At 40.2% G+C, this 11243-nt stretch overlaps 1 protein-coding gene across 10 annotated transcripts in view; it reads right to left on the bottom strand.

The window, feature by feature from the left end:
• plekha7a (pleckstrin homology domain containing, family A member 7a) overlaps window positions 1-11243 on the bottom strand; it is a 176388-nt gene that overhangs the window by 32082 nt on the left and 133063 nt on the right. For 9 of the 10 annotated variants that reach the window (XM_080436725.1, XM_080436728.1, XM_080436733.1 and 6 more), the window contains one exon: window positions 4144-4325. In XM_080436725.1, the coding sequence (XP_080292851.1) occupies window positions 4144-4325 (182 nt within the window). The remainder of the gene's footprint in view (window positions 1-4143; window positions 4326-11243) is intronic. The other variant, XM_080436731.1, reaches the window with a different exon arrangement.

Raw genomic sequence — 11243 nt, 5'->3', positions numbered from 1 at the left:
TATTTTTGCTACTTTTGTGTGACATAGTAGAATGACGAAGTAGGACATTAATTTACCAAATAAGTTAAGTTAGAATATAGAGATAAGAGGTTGCTGCCCGACAGCAACAATAATTATGCAATGTGGCCCCCTGGAGTGAGTGTGGAAATGTAGAGGCCCTCTCCATCATCAAAGTAAGTTGCCCACCCCAGAGAGATAGACAGATGGAAAAGTGCAGTAGACAGAACTGTTAGCATAGCCTTCAACCTCAAAATAGTCATGGGGCCCATTAAAAAGTCCCTAGTGATGGGAAGTATGTTTGGGTTGGAGACATTTGAAACGTGAAGGAAATTCATTAAAACAACAGCACCAATGTTTATAAAAAATGTATGGGCTAATGAAAAAGTCTCAGGGGAGGAAATTGCTTCCTACCCCCATCCATCAATTGCTACTGGAAAATATTCACTGACTGTCATGTGTTCTCTATACATTCCATTTCAACTCCATCTCAGTTATTGAGCTAAACTATTTCCTTGGTTTAGACTAAGGCTGAGCTTTAACAAATCAAATAAAACTTTACGCCACTAAAACAAATAAATTGTGATTCATTCTTTGTTAAATAAATCACAACCAAACAATAACTGACAGCTACCATATTAGAGTTTATATTTAGCTTGTGTTGTTTTCCCTCCAAAACTCAGAGGAATGTATTAGTCTAAAGCTGTTACAGTTGTCTGCTGTCAGTGAATGGTGGGGTGTGCTTGATCTTTTCAGAGCCATCAGCCCCATGCCGACAGATAATAATAGATGGATGTTAGCGGAACGATCATTCATAAAATGATATTCCATACAAATCCAGCCTTGGAATACTGACTCATCAGGTCCCCCGTAAACCATGTTGGGATGCTCCTACTGTTGTTGGGGAAACTACAATCTTGTGTGATTCACAATATCCAGTAAGCCTCCTATGTCAGAATATATCCAGTATTCTAAACGCCTGTTGATGTGTGTACATTTATTCAGTGTAGCTGTACGTTCCCTGTGTTATTCTGTACCTCCTCAATTACATATTTACTGATTTAACATCAACACAGACATGTCATTTTCTGCTCAGCAACAAGTCTGTAGCCTACTTTGTACTTTGTCAGCACAGCATAACATGTACTGTTTTTATGAGGCTATGCTGAGGTTTGGCTTTTCCTACATTATGTATAACCTTGGTGATGACCAGTGTTGCCCGATTGTGCGAGAGAAATAAGCAACCAGGTCTATGAAAACAAGCCCGAAAAATGGGTCTATTTGAAAATAGCCGATCTACAAGCTCACAACGTGTCATGATGCAACACGTTGTGAGCTTGTAGATCTGCTATTTAAAAAAAAAAAAAAAAGTGAAACGTGGAATATTTATGAAACATTTTAACAACACGGATGGGGGGGTCCGTGGACAAATACATATTAATTTGGGGGTCCTTTGGGGGTCCTATATATATATATATATATATATATATATATATATATATATATATATATATATATATATATATACACACACACACACACACACACACACACACACACACACACACACAAACACACACACATAATATATATAACAAAAAGAGGACTCTTGCACATCCAAAAAACCCGTAGGAGGTGCAAGTATAGTCAGCAGGCATATAAACTGTAAAAAAGGGACTGCACGCTCCAGGGAACAGAGATGGACAACTTACTACTACTGCATTACGTATTTTATTAGCACAGCGCGTTTCGCCCTGAGCTTCGTAAGGTGCTATACAAAAGTTTTGTATAGCAAAAAAAATAAGTTTCTATAGTACCACCACAGCGAAATGTGTCGTGCTAATAAAATACATAATGCAGTAGAAAGTTGTCCATCTCTGTTCCCTGGAGTGTGCAGTCCCTTCCTTATGGAAGGTCCATCCCTTTTTCACTATTATATATATATATATATATATATATATATATATATATATATATATATATATATATATATACATACACTGTATATATATATATATATATATATATATATATATATATATATATATATATATATATATATATATATATATATATATATATATATATATATATATATACATATATATACTGTATATATATATTTAAAATATATACGTTTATAAAATCTGCCTCCAGTATCCCTGAGTGTACTGAAGGATCAAATTGAATTCAATTAAAAACACATACACAGAGAGCAGACAGACAGACAGACAGTGATAATAGTGGAGCAGCATTCACAGGCTGCAGTGGAGCTTTTAGCCATCTCTGACAGAGACAGACAGATGGACGGATCAGGATGGATGGGCAGATAGACAGTAAAGAAAGATGAACATACTACTGCACTGAAACAAAGACGGACTGATGGCAGTCTAACCCTAACCCAGGGATACACATTCCAACACAGCCTGCCCTGTATTGCTTTCCTGTCATCCGTCATTGTCTCTCTATCTCCAGACACCAACTCACTCACACACACACACACACACACACACAGTCTCTCTATCGCTGTCACTCAAATTCTCAAATACAGCATACACACGTATGCACACTCAACGTGCAATGTGCAAACAAGCACACACACACATACAGAATGCAGGCACAAATAAGCACACAGAATCTTATGGATGTCCGTCATGGCTGCGTTGTCAGTCAGACAGACGTGCACACAAACACAATAAATGTGGGCAGGGCCCGCTGGCAATCATTTATTTACCACCATCAACAATGTGGACAGTTCTATTAGTACTGTGTTAGTCCCAAAGCTCTGTGTTGAGTGAGTGTTGCTGCCGACGGGCCATTCTACAAGATTGAATGGGACAGTTCTTTGTATCTATTCATTGTGTTACGGCCACACAAGCAGTAGTAATAGAAATCACTCTGTTCTCCCTATAACTACCAAATCATGATTTTACTTTTCTTTTACTTAGAGTGTTTCTTCGTAGTGCCTGAACTGTGTTTCTGGCATGGATAGGCGTGTGAAGGTGTTGGGTTGTTATACAGTGTATTGACTTTAACCTCTTTATAGATAATAAACATTATGTAAAATACATACATTGTCACACCGCTATGAAAAGGCTAAAACCCCCACACTAGGGGGTAGGGGTTTGGTTAGATACCTGGGGAATGCAGGTGGGGGGCGGGGGACAGTACAAAACAATACAATACCTAACAACTTACTGTACAACTATTACTAAATGAAAATAAAACACCAGGCTTGACAAGGAAACCATGTATTTCAAGATTTAAAAGAAACATAGAAACTGTTACTCTTAAGGTCTGCAGGTAACCCATACCATGCTACAGTACAGTCACTGTGTGTGTGCATGAATGTACAGAAATGTTAGCACCTCGAATGAATGTTAGCACCTTATGTCTAAACCTCATGTCCATACTGTATGGATGGATATGCTATGTGTAAATATGTAGATCCCTTTAGTTTTTTGATTCTTTCTTTTCCCCCTTGTCCCCCCGCCCCTCTTCTTTCCTTTCTCTCTTACTGGAAACAATTAAAAAAAATATGGAGCTTGCACAAAAACTAATTTCACCCACTTTACACCTGTAAACCTGTGATGTGACAATAAAACTGATTCTGATTCTAGTCCTGATTGATCCATAATGCATGTCAGTGTCATTATAGCGTGTGTTAGTCCTACCTGATCAGTGTACTGTAACAGCTGTGTGTTTTTTTTGTAAAGTAATGCCCTACTTGATCATGCTACAGCATCACACAAAAGCATCAAAAGTAGCAGATCCACAAGCTTGAAACGCGGCGCGAAGCGGCGCGTTTCGAGCTTGTAGATCTGCTACTTTTGATACTTTTGAATTTGAATCCTTAAAAGTAACAGTTTTGGAGATGTGAGGTTTCCACCCGACAGAGACGATATCTAGCTAAAATCTAGAATGACACAGATGCTTTCCCGCTTTTTATGGGTTAAAGTCAATACGTGCTCCTTCCGACATCGGAAAAACTTGGGGGTGCAGCTGGAGTGTCCAGATATGTTGCTATCATCACCTCCCTTTACGAAAACGTCGGAAGCAGCATGTATCGCGCTCTACCTGATCAGTGCGGTTGTGGTGTGTTAGTCCTACCCAATCAGTGCATCTGATTGGGTAGTTAAGTCCTACCTGGTCAGTGCATCTGTGTGGTTGTGCATCAGTGCAGCCTGGTTCATGGCTCTCAGCCAACCGTTCATGTCTTCCTGTGTGTCGGCGCTGAAGTAGTACGTCCGCATGCCGCTGTGCTCCGCCTGTGTGCCAATGACAGAGCTCTGCTTGAAAATGTATGAGCGCATGCCCGTGTGGCTAGCCTACGGGGAGAGAAGGAAGAGGACAAAGGTGAGGAGTCCGATGAACCAGGTGATTTTTGACACAGAAAGAGAGAGAGAGAGAGAGAGAGAGAGAGAGAGAGAGGGGTGAAGTATGTCAGTGAGTCAATCTGGCAGGCAAAGTTTAGCTTTGACCAACAGAGAGATGTCATGCCGTCCAACAGGACAAACAGCACACGTAAGCATCAGCCAGGGCAGGTAGAGTCAGCGGAAGCCAATAAGACATCAAAAATACCATCCAAATAACACTAACAAAGCCACGACTTAGACCAATGGACAGGACAGGTACACCTTTGGAATAACAGAAACATGTTATGACACAGGGAAAAAATGGCAAACGCAACCCAACTACAACACAGCCAGTAGACGGCAATATAGTCCAGTACATATGCTGACTTTACAAGAGGAGCATAGATAACTGCTTAGGGATTTACAAAGACGGAAAATGGCAATTTGTTTGTATTGGTTTCTCTTTCAGTACTTTGGTAAATGAATGGGAAATGTATCGTTATGCATATAAAATGTGCTTATAATATTATTATAAGCAGCAGTAGCATGTCTCCCCATTTTTGCCTTCCCTTCACTGGCTTCCGGTTGCTTCCTGCACCCAGTAAAAAATACTGGTTCACATACAGTATGTTTTGTTATTGATTTGTTTTTGACCACAAATGCTAAGAATGTTATTTAGATAGCTGTTGTTGATACTGTTAATACCACCACCATACCATTATTGCAACTGCTATTTCTATTACTACTTCTCCCCAGCGGTGGAAAAAGTACTCAGATATTTTACTTAAGTAAAAGTATCAATACTGCAATATAGAAATACTCAGTTACAAGTAAAAGTCCGAAATTAAAAATGTACTTGAGTAAAAGTACAAAAATATTATCAAAAAAGTACTAGAATGTTTAAAAATAGCAGATCTACAAGCTTTGTTGCGACGCGTTGTGAGCTTGTAGATCGGCTATTTTCAAATAGCCTAGGTATAAAATAGGGCTAAAGTGGTTCATGTATGTTTTATAATGTAAAAATGTATATCTGCAAAGTAACTAGTAACTTAATTTTTCAAATAATTGTAGAGGAGTAAAAGTACAATATTTGCCTCTGAGATGTAGTGGAGTAGAAGTAAAAGTACCGAACATTGGAAATACTCCAGTTAAGTGAAAACACCTCAAAATTGTACTTAAGTACAGTACTTGAGTACATGTACTTAGTTACTTTACACCACTGCTTCTCCCCTTACTGCTACTACAACTACCACTACTATTACTACTATTGTAGTAATGGTATAAGTCATGGTAGTGTTAGTAGTAGAATTAGTAGTAACTGTATTGGTAGTAGAACGATTATGCCATGTGTTTAGAGCCATGTCCATGTTTTGGACAGCCTGTCTTCTAGAATGATCCACCTCTTGACTTTAAACTGTGGTGGGCGTGAATTGACAAACCAAGCTACCCTTTGCAGAGACATTATCAAACGCTGCACACTGGAAGTGACTGTGCTCTGTGACAAGATAATTGCAGTCTGTGATTAAGTGGCTTGTTTCCGACAGACAGCGCCGAGATGGATGGAGAGCTAAAAAGGCTATTAGTCACATCATCTAGCACACCACTGTCACAGTGAGAGCATCACGAAGACATCTGTGACAATTTTATCATCCGACGGCCATTTAAAAATATACAGTATATGCCATAACGTAATTAAACACAGCTACAGCAGTCGCAGGCAATTTACATCATGTGGAAGTGAGATTTATTTTTTACACAATGTATTATTTAACAATGCACGCTATACGGACATTTAACCAGTGGGTTTGAATGCCGAATCACAAATCACTTTATTCCCCTTCCATTCCAATGTAATTTTTTTCATACGCAAAATTTGCTAATAAACTTGATCTCAGCTATAGAGTGCTGTGGTGCCTGAGATGCACTTGACTTTGTGTTAGATGGTGGTTTAAGAAGTAATCATGCTTATTTGTTTCCCTTTTCTTTTTTCTCAAATGTCTGTGACATTATAATCCTTCCAGGAAAATGTATGGCATTCACTTAAGACACATTTTGTGGCTCAGTTTTGTGGTAATAGCGTTGGAAGACAGGAGAAGAGGAAAGAAATCACTTGATTCACGCTCAAACAAGAAATAATTAAATACTAAATCTCCCCGTTCCCTGATTCAGTCACTGAATAATGTATGGGGGATAATTAAGAGTGCATGTGCATGTGTATAATGGGTGCTCATGTACTGCAGACCTCACATGTGCTTTATTTATCATATACTCTCTGTTGTATTCTAATTAGTGTGGTTACTGAACATAGCACACTCCTCCTGGCTCCTAGTCAGGAATTCAACAGATGTATGCTAACGCATCACAGACACACAGAGACACACACACACACACACACACACACACACACACACAAACCCAGTTGTAGAGTTTTTCTCCCTGGTTCTTCATCTCCCTTGCCGTCTCATCACCCAGCATTTATCTATTATACATAATCCTACTGGCTCTTGTTTGCTTGGGTGTATCATTAGCCTGTCTGTTCTCGCATTGACTTCACCCTCCTTAACTATCAGTTACTCGTAATGTTGTCTAAAGCTTCGTTTTCTCACTTGGTGAGAATTCCCCAGATTTTAAGTCTATTTGCAGATCGGCGACTGGAACCATCAAGACAGACAGTCAGTGTTAATTATTATCTAGTGTGAAAGGGTTCATCAGGGCCGATTCCCCCCTGAAGGTCGGCAACATAATCAAACATGTTTGATTTTCTCGGCCGACACAAAGATAGAGTCGTGTAGTTTGTATTGGTCAAAGAGTGACATTTTCCAGCGCTATCAACACTGCTCATTAAGTTGGAAATACCTATGTTGGCAGACATGTCAATGACTTGAACAACAGTGTAAGCCAGGGGTCTTCAATGGGGGGTCCGGGGCCCCTAGGGGGTCCTCAGAGCTACTACAGGGGGTCCGCCAAATCTTTGTGTGATATGATTTTTTTTTTTACCTTAACCACTATTTTTACCAAGTAAAAAAATAAGTTTAATCTGAAACACAATTTTATACAATAAAGAGGGGGTCCCTGCTTCATCTCTCTCTCAACTAGGGGGTCCTTGGCCTGAAAACGTTGAAGACCCCTGGTGTAAGCCATTCCAAAACCACTTCCTCCTCAAAACCCTGCCTGCAATCACTGTGACTGGTTGAGTCAAGGGAGAGGGATAACCTATTATTCCGTCCACCATGGCTCTGCCAACTCTGACGCTGCACTCGTTGACACGAGAAGCCAGCGGCTGCTCGGTGCAGTCACTCGCTTGCTTTGCTTCAAGGCCTCCCTGTTGGGAGCACCTGACTTGTTTTCAAGTAATTTAAAAAGTAAATGCATTTGTTGTAAAAACCTTGCACATTATGCAGGACATTGAGTGAACCAAAATGACGTCATGTAATGAAAAATACGTTTTTCGCACTTTTAGAGCATATACTGTACGTGGACATAATGGAGATATAATAAACAGTCGATGGCAATAAATATATATATAACCCTTTTGCCTGATGAAGCCCTATGAGGTCGAAACGTTGCGGCATTAATACAATTCTTTGGGAGCTTTAAACCAGCGTGCGGATGTTTTAACCTTCTAAAAAATATATATATATAAATTATGTACATACGTTATTTTGTATTTTTACGTCAAAAGTCCCTAAAAGTTCAATCTTAATGACTTCCTGTCAAACAAAAACAAATTGCATGATTACGTCAGCAAGCCCTTATGAGTAGTCATGAATCATTATTTCATTAATCTGTGTGATTCCCATCTCATTACAGTGTCTCGTGACAAAAGCCGATCTACAAGCTCTCAGGGAGCTTGCAAATCAACCATTTTTGCTTTGCGACATCGTCGTGCGACAAAGCATAGCGCATAGCATAGCCACACAAAGTGACTTAACATGGAAGACAAAAGGCAGAGGGTGTAGTGAAAACAAGCAATTACAGTCAAGGTGTTACCAAAAAACAACAACACACAAATCACCAAATTAACACCAAGACACAACACTACACATAATAACCCACAACATCATTCCGATATTCAAATAAAATGAACTCCTCCATATTTCCTGTGTGCCAAATGCATCCTGGGAAAGAAGCAAATATAGCAGGCCTCAGTGGACATGCCCCCAGCGTCCAAGGAAGAGAGAACAAACTGCATTCATTTTCACTCTTTTTTAAACCTAATTTTCGGAGCTTGGCAATTTCTTTTATCATTTAAATTTGTCTGGTTGGTTAACAACACATTATTCTGTGGTGTGACAAAATAATTATAACATATTATTACTGCTTTACAACCACTTTAACATCCTGTCCAATAATGCAACAATGCAAACCAACAAAAAACTTTTCATTGTTGTTGGTTTGCATTTTGTTGGCATATCAATCAACTGATCGATTGATAGGTCAATCGATCGAATATTCAGCTTTGATTGCCCCAGTCAAATGACTGGGGCAATCAAAGCTGAATATTTTCTCTCTCTCATTTTCCTCATATTGCAGTACAGTTTGGCTGTCAAGCTAGCTAGCTATAGCTACTGTAACGCTTGAAACCCACAGCGCACGGACACCGCTTTTTTAGGCCCCCCATGTTATTGAATGCAGCAGTTCTCAATGACGGACCCGGGTCTTTTTCCTTCCTTTTGGTCAAGGCCTGAACAGTTCATCCCAAATGAATAAGTGGTGAGTAATACTTCACAATTGGTCAGGAATACCCTCCTGAGACCCAGCATTTTTCTTTTGGCCACACCCCCACACCTGATACATAATTTTAAAGCTACGGTTTCCCTCTGTAAGGAACACCAGGACCCAATAAGAGTCACATGTATATGTGTATTACAGAAAATCAACAAAATTGATGTCCACTACAGTGTGTACAAAAAATGTATTGCTGTAGTGGATGCTGTAGTGAATTTTAGCTGTAGTCTCTATTTTAAATGCAGCAAGAGCTTTAAGGACAGAAGTTCCAAATGCCTAAATAAATGCAAAGACAGAAGTGAAGATGATTTGTTTTAGTTTTTTTTAGACAGAAATAAATGAGCGCAAGAGACAGAGAGGGAGAACAAGGGAATGAGAGAGAAAGAGACAGATGTGTTAGATGTGTGGACCAGGGACGTGCAGAAGGATTTGGAGAAGCAGGGGCTGGAATTTCAAAAGGGCACCTATTGGATTTTTTTTTTTTAACGAACAATTACCACTTACATTACTTTTAGGCCTGAAAACCCGAAAAGGTATCATTGTGTGCCTAATGTCCTCAAAGTCACGCACCCAACAAGCTTTGAACTGAGCAGATTGGACCTTCCGTTCCAGAGATAATGGCCAAAATGTCTTGAAAACGGCCACTTTCGCCGGTTTTCGATCGCCGATTTTCGATTGAGTTTTGGCCATTGTCGCCTTTCTTTAACACATTGAATGCCAATCGCGTAGATCTACGCGAACCTATTTAAAGCCGCAGCGTGCCAATCACGTAGATCTACGCGAACCGCCGATTCGCGTTGAAATTTCCCCAGGTGCACTTTCTGATTTTTTTTTATCCATTTCCGGTTCCGGTTTGAAGACCGGAAACAGAATTATTCGGGTTCCGTTTTTTTCGATCGTATCCGCTTCCTGTCTGGGATCCTGTCTAAAACTCGATTTTCTCGGTTGTTGTTTTTCTCCTCGCTGATCACTGTTTAGCGTTGATCCGCTGTATCTTCAAGATGGCGGCTCGGATTTGGAAACTGTTTTCGCTGGCCGTTTCACACAGATCCGCTGTGTGTTTAGAACCAAATGAACGCGCACTTTTAACTTATTTAGCGAGGTCTGTGGCGACATGAAAAAAACTAAAAAACAACAATAAAACGCTGGCACTGGTGAGTACATTATGAAATTAACCTCTGGCATGGAATGTGTTAATAACACGGGCTAGGAGGGTCGTACAGCGACAAACTAGATACCTGAGGAAAGTTAACTTTGAGCTGCATCCAACACATCCACTGCCATTTCCGTCGGCCTTACCGTTAGGCCGCTAGGGGCAGTTGAAATGTATTTTTGTTTTTTGTTTTTTTTGGGGGGGGGGGGGTTTATCAGTCCGGAGAGGGCACTTTTTTAGCGACGGGTAAAAGGGCAGGGGCTCAAGCCCCCTTTCATGTCTATGTGTGGACACATGATGGAGTAATAAGGACATGCATGTACAAACCACTCATTATAAGACAGAGGCACACGCACCACACGCACGCAGTATTCCTGCTAGTTATTCTAAACATACGTGTGCGTGCGTGCGTGCGTGCGTGCGTGCGTGAACAATGGAGAACGCATACAGTACAGCTTAGTTAGTCTCACAATAATGTACGCACACTCTCTCTCTCTCTCTTTCTCTCTCTCTCTCTCAAAATCACACACTTTACCACACTCTCCTGTTTTATGACGTTTGTCCTTGGCCCTCCTCTCCTCCCCATCTGTCCTTTTTTCCTCTATTCTCCTCCCTTCTTTTCTGTCTCTCACTCTTCTGTATTCTGTTTTTCCATGCCCGCTAATCATTTCTGTCCATGTTTTTTTTAATCTCTCTCTCTCTCTCTGTCCTCTCCTCCATCTCTTCTGTTGTTTACTCCACTTTCCTCTCCTCCCTTCTGTTTTCCACCCTTCCCTTTCCTCCCTCACATTCTTTTTCTACCTAATTTTTTCCATTAGTCTCATCCTATTTCGTCCTGTTTATTCTGTATTTTACTAGCTACCATCCAATCATTCTCCGTTCTCCTCGATGGTAGTATCTCTGTTATGCTGTTATTCTCTATCCTCTCCCCTAATCACTTTTCCTCACTTTTTTCCTACAGTACACTTTCTCTGTCTCCCTGTCTCTGTGTCTCTTTGTGTCTCTCTCCA

Source organism: Gymnoscopelus braueri (assembly GCF_963280865.1).
Source record: "Gymnoscopelus braueri genome assembly, chromosome: 9".
Lineage (NCBI taxonomy): Eukaryota > Metazoa > Chordata > Actinopteri > Myctophiformes > Myctophidae > Gymnoscopelus > Gymnoscopelus braueri.
The sequence above is the reverse complement of the archived record's forward strand: the minus strand, read 5'-3'. Positions and strand labels throughout refer to the sequence as shown.